Source organism: Ranitomeya variabilis, chromosome 1 (assembly GCF_051348905.1).
Source record: "Ranitomeya variabilis isolate aRanVar5 chromosome 1, aRanVar5.hap1, whole genome shotgun sequence".
NCBI lineage: Eukaryota > Metazoa > Chordata > Amphibia > Anura > Dendrobatidae > Ranitomeya > Ranitomeya variabilis.
The window spans coordinates 890,525,518-890,550,274 of NC_135232.1; the positions used below are offsets into that span (position 1 = coordinate 890,525,518).

Below are 24,757 nucleotides of genomic sequence, written 5' to 3' on the forward strand. Positions count from 1 at the left end.
CCCGAACCATTTTCCTGGCAGTTGTAAACAACATTTTTGTCGGTCTACCTGACTGTGGTTTGGTTTTTAAAGAGCCCCTGATTTTCCATTTGTTATTCACAGTTTGAACACTGCTGACTGGCATTATCAATTCCTTGGATATCTTTTTGTATTCCTTTCCTGTTTTATACAGTTCAACTACCTTTTCACGTATATCCGATGGCAATTCTTTTGCTTTTCCCATGACTGACAATCCAGAAACATCAGTGACTGGATGAAAGATGCAAGAGTCTGTCTAGATCCCAGTAGCTCACTAAGCTTTTATGCACACACACTGATTACAAGCAAACAGGTCACAGGCGACGATGTTACCTTTAGTAGCCATTAAAACTCATTTGTGTCAACTTCTGTGCATGTTATCAGGCCAAAATCACCAGGGTATGTGAACTTTTGATCAGGGTCATTTGGATGTTTTGGGTTGTCATTATGATTTAAAAAGAGAAAACACAGTAGTTTGACAATAAATGGCTTCACCCAACCATTAACCATGAGTGGAGAAAAAGTTTTGGTGTTATCATTCATATGCTCTGAAAAAAAAGGCCAAGAAAGCAAAAATTCTGCTGGGGTATGTAAACTTTCGACAACAACTGTATATGCATATACTGTAATTTCAGCAAAAATACATAGTAAGACACAAATAGTACATAAAAAATGTTATGTGTTTGTCACAGTATGATATTTCAGACCATGGCTTCTGGGGATTCGGTAATCACATTTGGTGCATTATTTGATTGTTTACTTTACAAATGATCAAGACACATACTTTTAATACAGGCTACTTCGGAAAATAAATCATTGCACTCCGTTTTATTAGCAGAATGCCGGACATTCATAGACACTTTGTCTCTTCAGCAACACTCCTCATAAAAACTTGCCTTTTTGTGCCATTACAGACCACAGTTTTGTCATTTTCATGTTAAAAAATATGGAATATACTACCTTTAGAATGTGTTGCCTGCCAAAGTGTATCTGCTGATTGCCAGAGGGAAGGGGAGTGTGCTGTCATTTAAAGAAAGGAAATTCTCATGGGACAATTTTTAACCCTGTCAAGAACCTTCAGGGAAGTCAGGGAAGGGGCCAGTTATCATGGAGCTTCCCAGCCTATTAACATCAGCTCACAGCTGTCTGTTTTTTTTAAAAGGGGAACCCTAAGAGAAATGTTGGGTCCCCCTAGTTTTAATAAACAGCAAAGGGTAGGCTGACAGTTGCAAGTTGATATTAATAGGCTGGGAAGGTCCATGGATATTGGCCCCTTCCCAGCCTAATAAGACCAGCCCTCAGCCATCCCAGAAATGGCGCATCCATTAGATGCGTTAATTCTGGTGCTTATCCTCCACTCTTCCCGAATGCCCTGGTGCATTGGAAAATGGAATAATGGTTTGGGGGTTGATGTCACCTGTGTAATGTCTGTTGAAATCTAGCCCAGGGGTTAGTAATGGAGAGGTGTCTGTCCAACATCCCCATTACTAACCCCGAAGTCAAAAGAAAAGCCACACACACACACAAACACGCACACTTTATTTGTAAAAAGTGCTCCCCGGTAATTCCCCTCTTTTACCTATTTATTAGCATAAAAAATAATCTACAGGGTCCACCATAATCCAAATGTACTTGACTGATGAAATGTCGGGTTTCCTTTAAGAAATATGCATAAAAATCGGACGGCACACGCATGGTCCATGCGCTGTGTGATTTTTTTTGACGAGTGCAATTTTTGTAGACAATCGCAGCATATTGTGATTTTTTTTTCCTCAGTCCAATTCGAGCTGAGAGAAAACCTCGCAGTTGAACACTGAATGATTGTATAATATTGCAGCAGAATGTGGAGTAGGTAGATGAGGAGAAACAGCAGAAGGATGATGTGCAGAGAATACTGAGTTACCCCAGCTCAGACAGGGAATGAGGATGATAGTCAGTGTGAAATTGATGATTATGATGACCACCTATCGCACAGGGATCAGGAAAGTGAACAGCTCAGTTGTTCTGTCGAGCACAGCATGCTACCTGCTCAATTTGTTGTGGGATGACAGGCGTATCATTAACCTCATGTAAAGGGATGACTTTTGGATAGCCATGCTTTTAGACTTTTGCTATTAAAGCAACCAAGATAACCTGGGCTGTTCAGAGAACCTTTTGCTGAGCAGATGCCTTCTGACTGCATATATGACCAGGAGAGCCCTCTTTGCTCTCTACAGAGCTAAGACTCACTCACTTGAATCATTCCTACAGAAACAACAAATAGTCAAAGCAACAGTAGCAAATAAAATATATATAGTTGTGCTCAAAAGTTTACATACCCCGGCAGAATTTTTGCTTTTTTGGCCTTTTTTTCAGAGAATATGAATAATAACACCAAAACTTTTTCTCCACTCATGTTTAGTGGTTGGGTGAAGCCATTTATTGTCAAACTACTGTGTTTTCTCTTTTTAAATCATAAAGACAACCAAAAACATCCAAATGACATTGATCAAAGGTTCACATACCCAGGTGATTTTGGCCTGGTAACATGCACAGAAGGTGAGATAAATGAGTTTGAATGGCTACAAAAGGTAACATCGTCACCTGTGACTTGTCTGCTTGTAATCAGTGTGTGCATAAAAGCTGAGTGAGTTTCTGGGATCCAGTCAGACTCTTGCATCTTTCATCCAGCCACTGACATTTCTAGATGTGAGTCATGGGGAAAGCAAAAGAATTCTCAATGGATCTACAGGAAAAGGTAATTGAACTGTATAAAACAGGAAAGGGACACAAAAAGATATCCAAGGAATTGATAATCCCAGTCAGCAGCGTTCAAACTGTGATTAACAAGTGGAAAATCAGGGGCTCTGTAAAAACAAAACCACGGTCAGGTAGACTAATAATAATAATCTTTAATAATCTTTATTTCTATATAGCGCTAACATATTCCGCAGTGCTTTACAGTTTGCACACATTATCATCGCTGTCCCCGATGGGGCTCACAATCTAAATTCCCTATCAGTATGTCTTTGGAGTGTGGGATGAAACCAGAGTACCCAGTGGAAATCCACGCAAACACGGGGAGAACATACAAACTCCTTGCAGATGTTGTCCTTGGTGGGATTTAAACCCAGGACTCCAGCGCTGCAAGGCTGCAGTGCTAACCTCTGAGCCACCGTGCTGCCATAAAAATGTCATCCACAACTGCCAGGAAAATTGTTTGGGATGCAAAGAAAAACCCACAAATAACATCAGCTGAAATACAGGACTCTCTGAAAACTAGTGGTGTGGCTGTTTCAAGATGCACGATAAGGAGGCACTTGAAAAAAAATGGGCTGCATGGTCAAGTCGCCAGAAGAAAGCCACTGCTGCGCAAATGCCACAAAGAATTTAGCCCACAATACGCAAAAAAGCACAGAGAAAAGCCTCAAACTTCTGGAACAAGGTAGTTGGAGCGCCCATTAGGGCCCTGGGGTACTCAGGCCAGGTCAGGTTGTCATTAAAGGGGTAGTCACGATGGCAGTGACCCAGTACGTGGCCTGGGGCTTCCAAGTTAAAGGGAAGGTCTTTAAAGGGGTTGTTTAGAATAAAGTATGTTCTTGACGCCACTTCAGGGATGACCGACGTTGCTTAAAGGGGTCCACTGGGGATGATGGTAATGCAGCAGGGATGGTATGGCTTCCCACAGGTGAAGCTTAGTCCTCAGGGCTCCCGGTGTAGTGGGTAAAGATGACAGAAGGTGTAGTTCTGGAAATAATTGGAGGACACAAGATTGCAGTCTCTTTACCTTTTACTGGTAGTATGCAGCCACAGTCTAGGGTATGGATCACAGGTGATGGAGGTCCAGCCAGCGTGGAAGCTATTTGGAGCCTCTTTAGCCAAGTGGGGGTTGGAAGCCTTCCTTACTGCACTTTGTTGTAGTCCCTTGCTGCCTAAGGCTTCACACAAGGTACTCACCTCACTCTGTCCTATTAGCAGGACAATAATCCATATGGCAGGCAACTCGAGCCTTTTTACAGGTGTCCCTACTTGCGGCGACTCCAGGCTCTATATGCTGCTGTGCCTTCGGATGTAATGGTGGACAGGCGACTTGAATTCTCCTGCCTGCCAGTTTCTGCTGTGGAGCATACGGTTCCCCACAACCTCGGAATTTCAGCCTCCGGTTTCTGCGCTGATTCTGGAGTGAGCCCTCTCACAGCTCCACTGCCAGTATCTTTCCTCTCCTTTGCCTCCGCTCCCCTCACAGGCTCCTCTGTCTCTCTCTTCTCTTTCCAGGAACTGCAAAACCTCGTGTCTGCACGGTCTCAGCTTTCCTCAAGACTCCTCTCTCAGGAGCTGCAGAACCTAATGTCTGCACTGCTCCAGCTCTCTTCTTCACTCACTCTCCACTCCTCATTCAAACTCCCTCTGACCGACTAACTCCTCCTCCACCCAGAATATATAGGGAAGCTACCCTTAAACCGGGTTTAGAGCTCCCTCTTCTGGCCTGGAGTCAGAACAGTGTTGTGTGTACACGTTACCTGTTAAAGGGATCCTCGTCGCTTCCAAGTATGGCATCACCGTCCCCGTGAGGAAGGCAATACCACTGTGACAACCGAACTCTTGGTGTGTCACATAATTTGTAGTGATGAGACCAAAATTGAACTTTTTGGCCACAACCATAAACTTTACATTTTGAGAGAGGTCAACAAGGCCTATGATGAAAGGAGCACCATTCCTACTGTAAAGCACAGAGGTGGATCTCTGATTTTTTGGGATGTATGAGCTACAGAGGCACAGGAAACTTGGTCAAAGCTGAAGGAAAGATGAATGCAGCACATTATCAGCAAATACTGGGACATACTTGGACGTTTCAACATGACAATGATTCAAAACACAAGGCCAAGTCGACCTGTCATTGGCTACAGCAGAATAAAGTGAAGGTTCTGGAGTGGCCATCTCAGTCTCCTGACCTCAATATCATTGGGCCACTCTGGGGAGATCTCAAGCATGCAGTTCATGAACTGGAGGCTTTTTGCAAGAAGAATGGGCAACTTTACCATATGAGAAAATAAGAACCTCATCCACAACTACCACAAAAGACTTTAAGCTGTCATTGATGTTAGAGGGGGCAATACACTGTATTAAGAAATGGAGTATGTAAACTTTTGATTAGGGTCATTTGGATGTTTTGTGTTGTCATTATAATTTAAAAAGAGAAAACACAGTAGTTTGACAATAAATGGCTTTACCCCAACCATGAACCATGAGTGAAGAAAAAGTTTTGGTGTTATCATTCATATTCTCTGAAAAAAGGCGAAGAAAGCAAAAATTCTGCCAGTGTATGTAAACTTTTGAGCACAACTGTATAACATTTAGGACTAGATGTTTTACCAGCTGCTGCACTAACCTAATGAACATCCGCAGAAAGAAGCACACTGAATATCCAGGGTCAGTCCTTTCTCCAGCATATATCCTAAACCCCGGCCCCCTGGACAGTGTCAAGAACTGGCCCAGTTTTCTATAGGCATTCTGTCATGGCCAGTATCCAGTGTACTGTAAGGGTGGGTATTCAGCTGAGCACGGTGGCTTTGTCACAGCCAAGTGTAAAAGGTTATCTTCTGCAATTGTGAACAACCTTACATTTGTCAAAATGATTCAGACATAGATCAGTGAAGATTTTCGTTCGACTATGGCTGATGCCAATTATTAGATTGGCCATAGTGCCTGTCAGCCTGTCCCTTGTGTTATAAACTGTTCTGCTGCTTCCAGTAATGTCTCCATACAGCCAGACATCTGCTGTCTGTCCACTATTTTATATCTATACTGTGCTGCTGCCAGGGCTGTCAGTGCCTAACTTACAAAGTTGGACATCTCCTTGCCTGTCCTATCATATTGTATTTGTGCAGTTGCTGCCGCTGCCACAACCACAGCCAATAGAAAGCCTTTGTATCTTGTTGCCATATTATACTACTGCTAGGAACCCTACGTTGAACAGGTTAAATAAACCAGTTGCTGATCCCAAAAAAGGATAATTTTTGGACAGCTAAAATAGAATCATTGCTTCTTCACTTTCCAAACAGCAAAACTATTCCAGAAAAGGAATAATTTTTTGACCACCTTATGTCAAAAAGCCGTATAAGAACCATCTGCCCCTACGATAGGATATTTGGATTGTTTTTATATGTTAAAAAGCATAAAAGCCTGTGTGTGCAGTGTGCTATTAAACAGGCTTTCATCAGTTACCAGCCGTTTACTCCTAGCCAGATATGTGAAACAGTTCAAGACCGGGCCAATTACCCATATTCTTGACCTGGCGCATTTTTGTTTTTTTTAGTACATACAGTTTAAAGAATGTAAAAAAAAATTCTGATTCTGATATTCAATGAATGAATGCTAGATCGGTAGAGACTCAAAACAGCTGACTGCTGGGCTTGCAATCATTGGGAGGACAGTATTTGAGTTGTAGAAGCCCTGACAGTCTACAATTTATCACCAATCTAGTGGATAGCTGATACATGCTACTAGTCAACACATTACGGTGCCACACAAAAGGTTGATACATAAAATGAGAATAATGGGGATAGGGGAAAATATGTGTAAGTGGGTTAAGAGCTGGCTCAGGGATAGGAAACAAAGGGTGGTTATTAATGGAGCACACTTGGACTGGGGTACCACAGGGGTCAGTATTGGGCCCTCTTCTTTTTAACATATTTATTAATGACCTTGTAAGGGTCATACAGAGCAGAATTTCAATATTTGCAGATGACACTAAACTCTGCAGGGTAATCAATACAGAGGAGGACAATTTTATATTACAGGATGATCTATGTAAACTAGAAGCTTGGGCTGATAAATGGCAAATGAGCTTTAATGGGGATAAATGTAAGGTCATGCACTTGGGTAGAAGTAATAAGATGTATAACTATGTGCTTAATTCTAAAACTCTGGGCAAAACTGTCAATGAAAAAGACCTGGGTGTATGGGTGGATGACAAACTCACAATTAGTGGCCAGTGTCAGGCAGCTGCTACAAAGGCAAATAGAATAATGGGATGCATTAAAAGAGGCATATATGCTCATGAGGAGAACATAATTTTGCCTCTATACAAGTCACTAGATCGACCACACTTAGAATACTGTGTACAGTTCTGGTCTCCGGTGTATAAGAAAGACATAGCTGAACTAGAGCGGGTGCAGAGAAGAGCGACCAAGGTTATTAGAGGACTGGGGGGTCTGCAATACTAAGATAGATTATTACACTTGGGGCTATTTAGTTTGGAAAAATGAAGGCTAAGGGGTGATCTTATTATAATGTATAAATATATGAGGGGACAGTACAGAGACCTTTCTAATGACCTTTTTACTCATAGACCTGAGATGGGGACAAGGGGGCATCCTCTACGTCTGGAGGAAAGAAGGTTTAAGCATAATGACAGACGCGGATTCTTTACTGTAAGAGCAGTGAGACTATGGAACTCTCTGCCGTATGATGTTGTAATGAGTGATTCATTACTTAAATTTAAGAGGGGACTGGATACCTTTCTTGAAAAGTATAATGTTACAGGGTATATACACTAGATTACTTGTTAGGGCATTGATCCAGGGAACTAGTCTGATTGCCGTATGTGGAATCGGGAAGGAATTTTTTTCCCCAATGTGGAGCTTACTGTTTGCCACATGGGTTTTTTTTTGCCTTCCTCTGGATCAACATGTTAGGGCATGTTAGGTTAGGCTATGGGCTGAACTAGATGGACTTAAAGTCTTCCTTCAACCTTAATAACTATGTTACTATGTTACACTTACTACATATTACCGCAACTATGCAAATTCCATACTTGCAGTCACATGACCACCCATTTGCATGGGGAATACAGGTGAATTGTACAGTGCCACGATTCGGCTGTTTGCAGTTAAACTGAGTGACTGCATACTTTTATTGTTAGCCTGGAAGGCGCCTGTAATGCTGAATCTTAACTGCAGATATTGATGACATTCCCCTTCATTTGTTTCTCCAATTTATAGTTTGTCTTTTTTTAAGCAATAAATCAATAAAGTAAATCATGGTGTAATGTATAATTTTGAATATAATTTTTTTTCGTAGGAAACCTTTTCCAGTATTTTTCATATGGAATCTGATGAACTACAAGAATCTCTAGATGTCATAAAAAGGTAATTATGAAACAAGTCATAATAATTAAATTGTGATACAACATTTAAAGTTGTAACAATTTTCAGTAAAAAATATGATTCAGAAAACTTTAGGCTAAAGGAACCTCTGATAGCTGTGAGCCAACAGGTGTTTATCCTCACAATAGAGATGCACACTCATATTGGAGGAGTATGCATTTGTTCTGCATGGAGTGAGTGGAGCAAGTCATACCTTTCTGCCAGTGACTTTTCTGGCTGCAGAATAAAAGGATCATGTGTTGTAGTTCACTGTGCCTGTGAGATGGAAAGCCCTTATGGGCATTAATTGCTGGTCTGGTCTTGATCATTTACTCTACTGTATGGGACCCTTAATGTTATAGTGTCTGGCCCACAAACAACCTTGGGAGCCACATCTGTTGTGAGAAAAGAAATATTGTGTTTGGGTGCACACTACCACTTCATTCAAAGTCTATAAGAATAAATGGGGATAGTGTGGCTGTGGTGTGCCATGGGGGAGTAGCAACGATATTGTAGAGGGGCTAGCTGAGACAAGTAGTTCACTTGCAGAAGATGATATTGTCACGGTAGCAGAAGTGGAGTGCTGGATCCTTAAACTCTTCCTTTGCATCCGCAACCATTGTCAATAGTGAGAGGCTGCTCTTACGGAGAACGGATGTGACCCACAGGGCACTCCTGTAGAGGTGATGTTTGGGAGCAGGAGTTGGAGTGTTCCTGGTGTTAGTGCAATTGTAAGCAACCATACGCATGTGTAAACTTGCAAACCTAAATGTCCCAGCGTGCGACGCAACATGAGGGGAACACCAGGAAATATGCACAAGGAAGACGCTGGCGATATGGAGCAGGGAGAGAGGTCACCTCCTAACATAGACCTGAGTCTAATCCCTGCACTCCCTATCGTCCCTAGACGGGTCCACCCCCCGTGTGTGATTACGTGCTTAGGTCCTTGCTGGCCCTGAACTTACCCTGTCTAGTGCGTAGGCCACCGAGACACTATTTCCACTACTACAAAAAGACAACACGAGGAAGACACAACAAAACAATGGGAAAAGACACAACAAATAGCACTCGTCTACTTCACCAACAGGAAACTTCACTGCTGCAGCAGAAATAAATGCCACATCTTCTCCATAGACAGACTCATTCAAATAGGTCAGCATAGATTAATTATAACTGGCAAGGAATGAAGCTAGCAGTGGGTTTGTGTAGTGGAAGGGAGTGGTCACAAGGTGCACGAGATCGCAGAGGATACATTTTGTGAGGTGAAATATTTTTTAAAAAGAGTCAGTGAATGAAATATTTTACCTCACAAAATGTGATCAGGAGATGTGGTATGCTCTGTACACGGTCAATTTTTAAATTTTTAAAATGAACTTTCGTTCATGGGAAACCCATTTAATGTGACCGGCTTTACTCTGCCTGTAGACACATCGTGCATCTGCTGCCGGGATCAGCCGAATGATTCACTGCACCTGCGTGTAATTCACGCAGACGCAGTAAATCAGACCGACGCACCTCCTGTACAAAGATGTCGGCGGTCAGGGAATCATTTGGCTGATCCTGGTGGTGGCGTGTTCACGACGCTATTCCACTGGTGGTACCACGCAAGAGGCTGCGTGAGTGTGTGAATGTGAGTGTGAGTGTGAGAGTGTGAAACTATGAGTGTGAGTTTGAATGTGAGTGTGAATGTGAGTGTATGTGAGTGTGTGTGTGCGTGTGTGTGTGGTGCGTACGGCATATAGAGTGTGAGTGTGTGTGTGGTGCGACGGTGTTCCGCTGGTGGTACCGCTCAATAGGTTGGTACCAGCAGCAGTTTCTATATTGAGACACCCATCACTTGAGTGTCTCAATATGGCAGTCGGTGAACTTCATCCACTTGGAATTCTGGGATCCGGACAAATCTGGATGGAACAGGAAATGAAAACATTACAAGGCAATTATACAAATAGAATTAGATTCTGAAGGTTTCTGGCTAAGCCATGACTAGACTGAAATGGCTTGTTCCAGCCCTCAGTGTGCCAGAATTGAGCTGGGAAACTCATCCCAACCATTTGTATGGTAACTTTAGGCGTGAAGATTGATTATCTAATTTTCATCAGTCAGTAGATTGCAGCAAAATACAAAGCACATTTGCACATTAAAGGAGTTATCTGAGTCTTTTTTTCCCAATGGGGCTAAGAACAAACCAACAGTTGCTAACTACCTTCCTGTTGTGCCCTGAGATGATCTCTTTCGGCTCAGAACAGTCACAGACCACTCCTGCTGGTGATTCTCATATACATTTCTTAATTCAAAGTGTCAAAAGTAATTCTGGCACACTGGGACAGATCTACTGCCAGATGTGAACGGGTAGGGCGATTCCACAATAGTTATGGACAGTGCTATCTTTGCCAGTCCCATAGAAGATGAATGGATTATAATGATCGCTGTTTCATTCAAACTGAACTTTGGAGCCCCATTTTTGTGCATGTGGGGGTCCTAGCGGTTATAATTGACAAATGGGTATAATTGCTCCCTTTATCACTTGTGCGAGTCTATAGACTGTGTGAATTTATGCAGAGCAGCCTGTGAATACACAAAATGTGATCTGCAGAAAGTGGTTTGCCTTCCTTGTAGAGATTTTAAGTCTCTGCAGAATTCCTTTTGGTTTAATAGAGTGACATTCCCTGGAGTCACTGTTAGAGATGAGTGGTGGGATAATGACTGGAGATCTGGGGTCCAGATGCTACTATGTGGTGTATTGTTACATTTAGTAGTGTTCAAGCGAAGGGTTTAATTATATGTTAAACATTTCTTTCAAGAAGATACAACTTTTTAATTCATCATGACTATTATCTGCTGCTGCTTGTGTTGCTGTTTTTTTTATTAGTTTGCAGAAATAGTGTCTATGCTATTTGAAATAAAATAAGATCTTGGAAGAGAGGAGGATTTGTCTGTTGGAAATGACCTTTAGCGTCATGCAGTGTGTGATTTCACTAACCTTTGCACTCTGGTTGACTGACATAGTTTATGTTGTACTGAATGTGTGTAACAGTGACACCTGCTGGTGAACTATGTGTATTAAACAGGATGTCAAACAAAATTAATAACATCATTATCAGGAGATAGAAGTGATCATTTGCGAGATAGTATATCTATGCAACCTAATGTACACTCACTGAGTAAAACCACCAATTTTGTTTGAAGGGTTATCCACCCCCCCCCCAAAAAAAAAAAAAGCAAGTTATTCCCTATCTGAAGAGGACCTCCATTAATCCGAAAACTAGGGCTCTGGGACACTAGGAATGCAGCTGCAGCCATATCTTGAATGGAAATATCTGAGAGCGCTGCACTCGACTTTGTTCTGAAGTGTCATTGACAATGACTGGAGCAATGCGCACCTCTAATTCAATCAAAACAAGGCAGCAGGGCCCCATTTTCAGGTTTCCAGAGCCCTGATCTTGGAATGGCTGGGGATCCGACTATTGGAATAAATTATATGGATACGGATAATATATATTTATATTTTTTTAGGAATAACCCTTTAAGTGCAGAATATAAATATTAATATGCAGAATATACCCAATGAATTTCATAAACTGATCAGTGTAATGATCGTATGCCCAACACTCATTTTGCCATGCTTTTTCAGGGCCTACAACAGGTTAGAGCATCTCTAAAACAGCGGGTCACATGGGTTATTTCCAGTATCCAGTGGTTAATACCTGGGAAGAATGGTCCAAGGAAGGACAACCATTCAATAAGATACAAAGCTATGGGTACATAGAGCAAAAGTTAGCTGTCTTGTCCAATTCCACATAAGAGCTGCTGGAACACATTGATGAAACAGTAATATTTCTGATGGCTATGAGCTATGTTACAAAGGTGTCAGAACACATATTGCATGACAGTGTTTTGCAAAGCTGCCAATCAGATTGTGTGCCTGTGCTGGGCTGTCTGCTAGGGAAGAGATAGCATCAGGATGCACTATGGCAGAGGAAAGGTGATACTTGGGGCAATCCTCTGCTGGTAAGCCAGAGTTATTGCCAGTCATTGGTGCAGACTTAGGGTAAGTTCACACAGGGCGTTTTTGCTGATTTTTTTTCTGCAGCAAAACCTGATCTTCTTGGCAGGAAAAAAGCTGGTCAAAAACATAGGTTTAGGTGCATTTTTGGTGCTTTTTTGTTGCGTATGTGGTGCGTTTTTTTTTTGGTACGTTTTTTTTTCTCTTTGTCCATGCTGATGTCCTTGAATTTTCAGCAGCAAAAACGCAGCAAATAATGTTACCTGCGTTTTTGCTGCATTTTTTTCAACACCCATTCAAGTCAATGGGTGAAAAAACGCAGCAAAAACGCTGAAAGAAGTGACATGCTCTATGTCCAAAAAACGCAGCAAAGCACAAAATACTGATCAATCAAAGAAACAATGTGTGTGCATGAGATTTCTGAAATCTCATAGGCTTTGCTGGTATTGTAAAAAGCAGCTGAAAATTAGAATAAAAAAGCAGCAAAAAAAAAAACGCAGCAAAAAAAAACGCAGCAAAAACGCCCTGTGTGAACTTACCCTAAATGCATTCCTTCATGGCAATAGAAAATTATTTAGAATTGAGAGTCCTCAGTGGTTGATACCTTTTAATGGCTAACTGAAAAGATGGCAACAAATTGCAAGCTTTCGAGACTACACAGGTCTCTTCATCAGGCATAGACTAATACAAATTCTGAAGAATCACATATTTATGCACAATACAGCCCAGAAATAATGTCATAGATAAGACAGGTGAAGTGAAGCAGAACTACCATTATGTGAGAGTGATAAACAGTTGTGTCCATAAATATTGGAACAGTTCATAGATAAGAAGTATGAATGTTTTATTGTCCTCTGATTGGGGTCTGGTTCTGTGTTGTGATGCCCCCACACGGTCTGAGGAGAAAATTCCTTAATTGATTTAAATAGACATAAATCCATGCAACACATTCATTCCTGCACTGAGAGTGTCAAAGGTCGTCATCAGTTTATATGAAATGTACCGCACCTTCATGGCAATAGTATTGCTAGTGACAATGGGTCTTTCAGCAGGAGAGTGTGACCATCACACTGCAAAAATTGTACATTGGAACACAAAAAAAACTTCAAGTAATGAAAGATCTGCTGCTTTCATTTTGCTCTAGATACTTAGGCTGCGTGTCCACGTTCAGGATGGCCGGCGGTATCGCCGGAGCAGCGAAGCCGCTCGGCACTAAGCCCCGCCCCCTTCTGGGACGCGATGATGCCGGATGTGTTAACTGTACACATCCGGGATCCTCGCCCCCCTCCCATAGGGCCCTGTGTTATGCCTTGCGGGGACGCTGCGTCCCCGCAAGGTGTACGGACATGCTGCGATCTGAAAAGACGCGCAGCATGTCCGGAGTCGCAGGCCCGCCGCGTGCGGGTTTCCACGCATAGTGGACACGGGATTTCAAAAAATCCCCTCCACTATGCTGGAGCATCTGGACGCTGCGTGTTTGACGCTGCAGCGTCAAACACGCAGCGTTTACTGACCGTGGACACATACCCTAAGAGATGTTTTGATGTTCAAGGGCAACTACACAACATTAAGGGCCCAATTCATCAATGCTTTCGTGCCAGAATTAGCATGTTCACGCCAGTTTCTCCCATTGGGAAGGGGACATGTAGGGGGTAGGTCGACACAGCTTATCTAATTTATGTGCCTGACTGTAGTGAGATTACTCGCGCAGTACAAGGAAGTGCACGCCACTCGTCAGATGCTCCAGATACATGAAGAGGCATCTGGCTCCAGCACGACCCCTCCTCAAGACTAGAGATGAGTGAATAATTCAATGTTTGGTTCAGAAATACAATCGCCGAATTTGCAATATCCGAAGATTTATTTGTCGAATATTCACCGAACATAACCGAAGGTCACTATAGTCAATTGGAGGCAAAAACAAATGCATGCACAACACCTTCAAATGGCCCTGAAAGCTGCCAGAACACATCAAATTAGGGGAAGGCACCAGGAAAGTGGCCTCAATTCACCCACAGTACAAATTGTAGCATGGTACGGCAGCAATCAGCCATACATGAGGTATCGGGGTCTGGGCCAGCATTTACAACTTTCAATTAAACTTCAAAGTAAGACGAGGTGTGTGATGGATCAGTGTAGGCGGCTGTGCTGGGAGCCCTGATACCACATGCAACAGCTCACCCTGCTTTCATGCTCAGCCACACTCAGGTGGCAGAAATATCAGATTCGTAGACTACTATAGTCAGAAAAATCGAAGGATAGTAGTAACACGGGTAGTTGACTCAAAGGAAGTGGAGGCCTGACGGTCTCGGAGGCCTACTGCTACAGGCAACACACATGAAGGAGACCCAACCAGGAGTCTACACATTTAACAAAATTATTGGCAGACACCACTGAAGTGGCATCAATTTCATAAGTGTAGAAATAGTATCATAGAGATTGACACTTCTTCCACTACATCCTACCCAGCAGATGTAGACCCTATCAGGAGTCTGCACATTTCAAAAAATGAGGGCTTGATAACACTGAAGTGGTGTAAATTTCACATGTGTAGAAATAGTATAATAGCGACCGACACGTCTTCCGCTACAGCCAACCCAGCAGATGTATACCAACCATGACTGTTCACATTTCCACAAATTAGTGTTAACATCTGCAGCAGTAGCAACAACAGCAGGCACAGACGCCACACTAAAGATATCACAGAGTGCAGTTACGCAAGGATAATGCAGCACGCTCTAAAATGCAGTATCGCCTAGTCTGTACAGTCTGTGATTGAGGTGCCAAAGTCCTTTGAGATTCATGACTTGTTCATCTTGATGAAAGTTAGACGGTCTGCACTTTCAAGGGACAGCTGGCTGCTCTTATCCTTCATGTTATCACCTCCAGCGCTGAAGACACATTCTGAAAGAACGCTGACTGTCGGACATGATAAAACCTCCAAGGCGTGTGAGGTGAGCTCAGGCCACTCATCCATTTTGGAAGACCAAAATGTGAAAGGGTCCAAACCCTCCCTGATGGTATTGATATTCAGTTCTAGCTACTCCTGCACCATCCTCTCCTTTCGTTCACCAACTGTTAGACTTGGACTCTGTTATGCTGGTGCACAAGCTGGTCTAAAAAAAAGTGTCAAAGGACTCACAGAAATTGCTTCCTCCACTTACACTACTGCAGCTGCTTCTGTTGCTAATGATTTGACGTTTACAAATTGACGTGGCAGAGGCTGGAAGTCTAGAGCTGTGATTTTCACTGTGTGCCTCACTGCTGTCTTGGGGAAAACCTGTCTTAAGGTTGTGTAAAAGTGTGTTTTGATACTCCAGCATTTGCGGGTCCCTTTCCAAGGTGGGTAGCATCTGGCAAAATTTGGTCTTATAACGTAGATTTAACAGAGTGGCAACCTCGTATTCAGCACTATTTCAAATCATAACTATGCAGGGATCATGTGATAGTGCAGCAAGAAGGCACTCATATGTCGGGCTCTTCCATGAGGTCCAAACTGTGTTGGTGGCTGGGTAACACTAATGCTTGTTTACTCCATCCCCTCCCACCAACCAAGAACAACAGAGAGGGGATGATTACCCTCTTGATCTCCTGACAGTTGCTTGCCCATCCCCTCCATTTGTTCCTCATCTCTTGCACCTTCACCAACAGTTTGTCTGTTATCACCACCCCCCACCCCGATCACAGTAATCCACTCTGCTTTTGCACCCTCCTATGTGATGACACTCTTGAATTTTGAGACAATGTTATCCCTTCTTCATCCTCCTCTGCTTCCTCCTCTTCCTCTGGGACCACCACCTCCTCCCTCAGGCTATTCAAAGTCTGCTCCAGCATATAGATGACCGGAATAGTGATGTTGGTGACGGCGGCGGCAGCACTAACCATCTTAGTAGCTATTTTGAAACTGTGCAGAAGAGTGCAGAGGTCCTTAACCTGTGCCCCCTCCATAAACGTGATATGTGCCACATCCGTACTGCGCTGGCCCAGGCTATAGGTGGGATAACAGTTTCATACCCATACAGGGAATTTCCACACAGTACCCCTTACACAGACAACTTGATAACCGCCACAGCCCCTATACACACAGTTTGATGCCACCCCATACAGTATGATGCAACCACAGCTTTCCCAACAGTATGATGTATAGCATGCCTCTAACACATAGTATGATGGCCCTACAGACCACTTCCCCCACATACAGTAAGATGCTCCCAAAGTCTGCCCTGCATACATCGTATATGATATCTTGCAGCCCACCAACACACAGAATGAAAGCCACACAGCTTTCTGCAAAGGATGATGCCTTCCTCAGACCCTTCACACGCCATGTGTCAGGACTATGTTGTCTTTCTGTGTATTGACCACCAGTGGCTGCTATTATTGACATAGAAAAATTATGCTGCATGTCCACTCCTTACCACTGGAGGGTGCTATTGTGTATCTTTAATTGACCTTTACTAAGATAGCTAATGTTGAAATTGTGGAAGCCGTCTTGTTTCCTACTTGGGTCTACTTAAGACTAAAGTTGAGCGAATTTGTTCGGGTTTCCTCTTATTCGGCAAGCTATAGCGCTTGCCGAATAAGCTGCAGAGGCAACAAACAGGCTCTCCATGCATGCACTGTGACAGTGACACCGCCACAACACATGCAGCTGCGGCGCCGATCATCTGATCAGCCGGCGCAATCCAGGAATCCAGGTTCCCTCTGCAGCTTATAGCTTGCCGAATAAGAGGGAACCCAAACAAATTCTCTCAACTCTACTTAAGACCCCATGGAACTTTGACTCATTGCTTTAGTATTAGGTCTAAACTTTAGTTTAGCTTTAGTCTCCAGCTCCTGCAAACTCTGTTACCCAGGTTGTTCTCACTCTTCTATGAATGGTTCTTTCTATTCCAAGTTCTACTTTCAAGAACCTTTACTTCTACTTGCTGTGTTCCGCTTGTGCCCCTCTGGCCACTGGATTGCAGCAGTGGTCCACCAGTATCATAACAGTATTATGCTGCTACCACAGCCCTCCACACACACAGTATGATGGACTTGGAGCCCTCCCTCACATTATGATTGCCCCCAAAGTCCACACTGTTTACATAGTATGATCACCTTCAGAGCAGCAGATATAAAATAGAAAAAATGGCAAATTTAGATGTGCTGACAGGTCCTCTCTAAATACTTCCTGAAATAATGCACATTCCCAGATATATCAAACACCATTTAAAAAAAATAGCTATCGTTTAGTTCAGTGCAGTTCAGATATTTGAGGACAGGATTTGTAAGACAAAACCAGGAGCGGGTAAAAAATGCTTAACTACTTAATTTTTGGATCGCTTAATACGATTTATTCCTTTTAGCTAGCTGCCTTGGTGGTGTTTATACACAGGCAGCACAAACAGAAGACGCTGTCGCATTTTCACAAGGTGGGACAAAAACTATATTTGTTTAGGAAGCTTCAAGGATGTTTTATTTTTTTTTTCTTTTGCTAAATAAAGAAGCAAGATTTTTCCCCAAACCATCCAAAAATTATCCCTTTTACTATTTTCAAAATTATTAAACACTTACATATGCTTTTTAACAAGCTGTGAAAAAATTGTCCCTTTTTTTTTTTATATGTGCATGTGTGGGCATCTAGCAGAAATGACCGCGGTATGATAGATAAATATCAAGGGCCAAGCAAATAAAAGGCAAAAATGATTGCAAAAAATATATAGCTAATGTCTTGTAGCTCTCTCAAGCCAGAAAGCACGCTTTCTTTCACACACAAGCATTGGTTTAAGGATTTTTATTCACTAATCAAACAATGGCCTCCAGGTTTGTAGCATGTGAAGAATAAAAAAGGCTATTCTTATATTGAACCTGTCACCGGGTTTGTCCGATACGAGTTACAGCCACCCCCTCTCAGGGCTTATATACAGCATTCTATACTGCTGTACATAAGCCCCCGATCCGATCTGTAAGAGAAGAAAAATAACTTTTATTATACTCACCTGAGGGGCGGTCCGGTCCGATGGGCGTCACTGGTCTTCACTTAGTAAAATAGCAACATGAAGTTTATAAGGCTAAAATAGACATAAGTCAATTCAGTTTAGCCTGTTATCCTACAATGCTGCATTTGTCCTCAATATATTTATGACACTCTTATTTTTTGGATGCTTCACTGTGAAGAGCGCTCCTGTATTCAAGCATTTCATCAATTTTTCTGATTGGAAATATGAACAACGAATGGAAACAGATGGCAAATAGTTAATATAACTGGGATTGCATGTGTTTTAAAAAGTCTTTTAATGCATCTCTCCATTAACGTTATGATATTGCTTGGGTCTTTATATTGTGGCATCATGGTTTTTGTTTTTTTTAAAAATCCAGATAGGATTTAGGTCAGGGCTCATAGAAGGCCACTTCAGAATAGTCCAATGTTTTCCTCTTAGCCATTCTTGGCTGTTTTTAGCTGTGTGTTTTGGGTCATTATCCTGTTGCAAGACCCATGACCTGCTACTGAGAACAAGCTTTCTTACACTGGGCAGCACATTTCTCTCTAGAATCCTTTGCTAGTGTTTAGATTTAATTGTATCCTGCACAGATTCTAGACACTTTGTGCCAGATGCAGCAAAGTAGCCCCAGAACATAACAGAACCTCCTCCATGTTTCACAGTAGGGACAGTGTTCTTTTCTTGATATGCTTCATTTTTACATCTGTGAACATAGAGCTGAGGTGCCTTGCCAAAAAGTTCCATTTTTGTCTCATCTGTCGATAGGACATTCTCCCAGAAGCTTTGTGGCTTGTCAGCACGTAGTTTGGCAAATTCCAGTCTGACTTTTTTATGATTCTTTTCAACAATGGTGTCCTCCCTGGTCGTCTCCCATGAAGTCCACTTTAGCTCATACAACGACGGATGGTGACGTTCATGTTCCTTGAGCTTTAATCTGTTTAGAAGTTTTTCTGGGCTCTTTTGTTATCATTTGTTTTATCCATCTCTTTGATTTGTCATCAATTTTCCTCCTGTTGCCACGTCCAGGGAGGTTGGCTACAGTCCCATGGATCTTAAATTTCTGAATAATACGTGCAACTGTAGTCACAGGAACATCAAGCTGCTTGGAGATGGTCTTATAACTTTTACCTTTAACATGTTTGTCTATAATTGTCTTTCAAATCTCCTGAGACAACTCTTTCCTTCGCTTCCTCTGGTCCATGTTGAGTGTGATCCAAACCATGTCACCAAACATAGTGAGTATCTGTAGCCCTATATACAGGCCCACTCACTGATTCCAAGATTGTAGACACCTGTGAAGCTTGTGAAGCTAGATAGTGGACACACGTTGATTTAACATGTCCCTTTTGTCACATTATTTTCAGGGGTATCATCATTTCTGTTCAGGCCTATTTCATGAGTTTTATTTTTTTTTTGTATTCTGTGGAAGCATGGTTGAAAAGCAATGTCTGACTTTCATTTGTTCATTTTCATAGATCTTTTATTTATTATTACTTTTGTCAGATTCAAGTTATTTCTGTGACGATTGTGGGTTTTTCTGTCTTAAGGCTATGTGCACACGTTGCCGAATGGGGTGCAGAATTTTCTGCACAAAATCCGCTTCTCCTGGCAGAAACCGCAGGTGCAGATTTGCTGTGGATTTTATGCGGATTTTGTGCAGTTTTTATGCGGAATTGATGCGGATTTTGTGCAGATTTTCTGCGGTTTTTACCACTGCGGATTTCTATAATGGAAGGGTATAGAAACGGTGCAGATCCACACAAAAGAAGTGACATGCACTTCTTTTAAATCCGCGTTTCCGCGCTGATTTTTCCGCACCATCTGCACAGCTTTTTTTTTCCCCATTGATTTACATTGTACTATAAATCACAGTGCGGGATCTGCAGCGATTCTGGGCGGAAAAATCACCTGCGGATCCGCACTAAATCCGCATCGTGTGCACATAGCCTAAACGAGGGATACCAATAATTTTGACCATGTGTGAAAAATGGGAAACTCTCATTTTTGCTGCCCCCTGTTCACCCCTGAGGTATAGCGGGGTCTAACAATTATTGAAATCAATCGAAACAGTGCTGAAATGGCATGGAAACAGTATGGGGAAAACTCCTGGAAGCATCTCTGAATCCCAGGTTGCTGATGGGAACAATGTTGTCAGAGTATTGCGTCACTTTTATGTTTAAATTACGTTGTATAAAACATACAAAACAGAAGATAAAATGGATTTTAGGCTAAGTGCACACGTCGCAGAATTGCCGCGGAAATTTCCACGGCAATTCTGCAACTCCTGCCGCGGGTATATCGCATGCGGAATTGGCATGCATATTCCCGCTAAACACTAGCGTTTTGCAAGCGTAATTAGCTTGCAGAATGCTAGCGTTTTCCAAGCGATCTGTAGCATCGCTTGGAAAACTGATTGACAGGTTGGTCACACTTGTCAAACATAGTGTTTGACAAGTGTGACCAACTTTTTACTATTGATCCTGCCTATGCAGCATCAATAGTAAAAGATATAATGTTAAAAATAATAAAAAAAATTTAAAAAAATGGTTATACTCACCTTCTGATGGCCCCCGATCTCCTCAGCGGCTTCCATTCCTATAAATGCTTTTTGTGCAGGACCTGCGATGACGTCAGGGTCACGTGACCGCGATGTCATCACCGTCATGTGACCGCGACATCATCGCAGGTCGTTCACACACAGCATCCCTGGGAACGGAAGCGGTAGCGTGCACCGCTGAGAGGCGGGAAGACTCCGGGGCCATCAGAGGGTGAGTATATCAATATTTTATATTTTAATTATTTTTTTAACAATTATGGATCGCCCCCAGGTGCAGGGCAATGGGGTACTCAGCACCGGGTCCCTCGGTCTCGGTTCTGGGGATGTCACGGTGGCCCAACCCGGTCCGTGGCCCTGCTGAGGGGCGCCCAATTAAAGGTGTTAGTTTGTACGGTGTTCGTGACGCCACCTGTGGTATTCGGTCAGGATGACCGACGCTGCTGGGGGTCCTCTGGGGTGATGGAATGGCAGCCAGATGGTATACCTTCCCACAGGTGAAGTATGTCCCCAGGGCTTCCCAAAGTGTGTGGATGATGATAGTGGTCGTTGTAAGGCGCGATGATTAACGAGGACACAAAGGTGGCAGTCTCTTTACCTTTTACTGAAGACTTCAGTGTCTGCAGTCCAGAGTACTGCTCACAGGGCTGGCTGAGTCCGGCCGGTCCGAAGGCACATCCAGAGTTCCCTTAGCCAGGAGGAAATCAGTAGCCTTCATACTAGCGCCTGTGTGTTGTAGTACCTCCCTGCTGAGCCCCACGGGAAACCCCTCACAACCTTTGTAGATACTTCTGATGTTCTCTCTCTCTCTGTCCCCCAGATGATATGGATAGGACCACCAGTATGACGGGGTAGGCCTGGAGTTAATTTATAGGGACCCTAGAGATGCCCCTCTCCCACAATTGCCTCCGTGTCTTCTTAGGTATTTAGGTTGAGCAGCCAACTTGGAATTGACTGTCCTGCCATTGTTTGGAGTAATGCGTAGAGTCAGTACTCCCTCTGTGTTCCGGCCACCGGCTACGCGCCTCGGAAGGAGGCCGCCGATCTCGGGGCAGGACTCCTCCCGGTATTATCTCCTTGTGCTGTGACTTCGGTTCTCACTCTCCACAATATACTTTGCTTCATGTCCTTTCTTAGGATGCTGCCGCAATGATGTGAAGGTGCAGCTCCGTAACGTTCTATCTCTTGCCAGGCCTCTGTCAGGATCCCACCCCTGACAGGACCTCTCTGGGTCAAACCCAGGATGCTTCTCCCTCGGTGTTATCTGGTCGAAGCCCAGTCTGCTTCTCTTCTAACTTCCTATCCAACCCACCAGTTTTACCCGTGTGTGAGGAGTGCCCTAGTAGATAGAAGCTTTGCTCCCCCTGGTGGACTGGAGTGTAAAGTGTAGTGTGTGACTGTGATACCTGGCAAGGTGAACTCCTTTAGTACCATCAGACGTAACATCACTCCCCCTGGTGGAAGAACGACATTACTGCAACGACCAGGACTCTGGGGCGCTGCACTCGCCCCCGTTAAATCCAGTACTCCCGGACTGGGAAAAGAAGAACAACAATACATGTTAGCAAAAGACATACAAAATTTTTGGAATGCTGTTAACAAGTAAATATAACAATGCTTCCCTTTATGGGAGGTGAGGACACTTGAACATTACAAACAAGAACATATATACATTGTGCTTATGATTTTAAATAACACCTATTAATTAACTATGAATAACCGTTATTACCCATACGGGTATGCTACCTACTAAATACAAAACAGAATCTCTCCTTTAAGGGTGTGTACCCACTAAAGGTATACTATAAAACTTCAAAAGTGCAAATCAACATTCTCTTAATTTCTCTTTCACTTTCACGTATGCAGGACTTTCTGTCTACCCCTACGGGCCTACTGCATTCTTCTTTAGCTTTCTCTCATCAATTCTAATAATCACTTTAACTTCAATTTTATTCAAAGAACATCATTAGGCCATGTTCACACAGTGCGTTTTTTACTGCAGAACCGCAGCGGTTTTGCCGCTGCGGTTCCGCAGCTGTTTTCCATGCAGGGTACAGTACATTGTACCCTATGGAAAACAGGAACCGCTGTGCACATGATCCTGAATTTAAAAAAAAAGCCGCGCTGAATAGCTGCGGGAAAAAAGAAGGAGCATGTCACTTCTTTGCCCGAAACAGCAGCGGTTCTGCACCCATAGACCTCCATTGTGAGGTCAAACCCGCAGTAAAACCCGCAGATCAAAAATATATCTGCGGGTTTTATTGCGGTTTGTGGTGCAGAACCGCTGCAGCCGGAAGTGCGGGGAAGCGGCCGGAAGTGCGTGGGCGGAAGTGCTTGGGCGGAGAGACATGGAGGCATACCGTCGCATGGGGATCGTGATTGATTTGGTATGTGTGTGTGTGTGTGTGCGTGTGTGTGCGTGTGTGTGTGCGTGTCCCCATGCGACGCTAGTGCCACCATTGTGCTAAGTCGCCGTATGGGACTACTACTCCCATCCGGTATTAGGATGGGAGAGTTGTCCCTGTGTCCGGCGACTTAGCACAATTGTAAAGTTACACAAAACACCTACACACAATACACATACATGACACACAGTACAGTACATACAACACATAACACAGAGTATATACTCACCAACAGCACACTTGTAGGCGAAGCCCTCGATCCTCCAGGAAAAAATCACAAAATAAAAAATCAAATTCATACTCCCTGTCCGCAGAATCCATAAAATGAGTGTCCCACGCCGATCGGCTGCTCTCCGGCGATACACTGCCAGGAGCGAAGCTCCTAGCAGTGTATCGCGTACTGTCCCGGAGTTCAATGACTCCGGCGTCTCGGTTAACAGCAGTACAGCTGCGTTGAACTTTCCCACGCAGCACTGCCGTTAAGCGAGAGTGCCGGGGTCAATGACCGCTGGTAAACTCGCTCGCGCATGCGCAGTGACACACCGACAGGAACTATGGCTCCTGTCAGTCTGTTGCTGCAGCCGTGGAGAGCAGACATATCTCTGGATGTGTCTGTTCTCCATGGAAAATCTTCGTGGGATACGTGGCACTTAAATACGTGGCAATTAAATACGTGACACGTGGCACTTATACGTGATACGTGTCACTTAAATACGTGGCACTGAAATACGTGATACGTGGCACTTTGATACGTGGCACTTAAATACGTGGCACGTGGCACTTAAATATGTGGCACTGAAATATGTGATACGTGGCACTGAAATACGTGGCACTGAACTACATGATACGTGGCACTTTGATACGTGGCACTTAAATACGTGGCACGTGGCACTTAAATACGTGGCACTGAAATACGTGGCACGTGGCACTGAAATACGTGATACGTGGCACTTTGATACGTGGCACGTGGCACTGAAATACGTGGCACTGAAATACGTGGCACTGAAATACGTGGCACTGAAATATGTGGCACTGAAATACGTGGCACTGAAATACATGATACGTGGCACTTTGATACGTGGCACGTGGCACTTTGATACGTGGCACGTGGCACTTAAATACGTGGCACGTGGCACGTGGCGCTGAAATACGTGGCACGTGGCACTGAAATACGTGATACGTGGCACTTTGATACGTGGCACGTGGCACTGAAATACGTGGCACTGAAATATGTGGCACTGAAATACGTGGCACTGAAATACGTGATACGTGGCACTTAAATACGTGGCACTTAAATACGTGGCACTTAAATACGTGGCACTTAAATATGTGGCACTGAAATACGTGGCACTGAAATACGTGATACGTGGCACTTAAATACGTGGCACTTAGGCTATGTTCACATTTGCGTTGTGCGCCGCATGCGTCCTTTTTTTGATTGATTTTGGACGCAGCAAAAATGCAACTTGCTGCGTCCTCTGCGCCCGGATGCGTGCGCTGCAGTGACGCATGCGGCGCAAAACGCAAGTGCGACGCATGTCCATGCGCCCCCATGTTAAATATAGGGGCGCATGATGCATGCGGCGCCCGACGCTGCGGCGCAGACCGCAAATGTGAACGTAGACTTAAATAGCTGGATAGAGCTGGATCCGCGGGCTGTGATCTGG

At 43.6% G+C, this 24,757-nt stretch overlaps 1 protein-coding gene across 2 annotated transcripts in view; it reads left to right on the forward strand.

The window, feature by feature from the left end:
- PDE5A (phosphodiesterase 5A) overlaps window positions 1–24,757 on the forward strand; it is a 498,536-nt gene that overhangs the window by 282,519 nt on the left and 191,260 nt on the right. For both annotated transcript variants that reach the window (XM_077278445.1, XM_077278452.1), the window contains exon 7: window positions 8,080–8,147. In XM_077278445.1, the coding sequence (XP_077134560.1) occupies window positions 8,080–8,147 (68 nt within the window). The remainder of the gene's footprint in view (window positions 1–8,079; window positions 8,148–24,757) is intronic.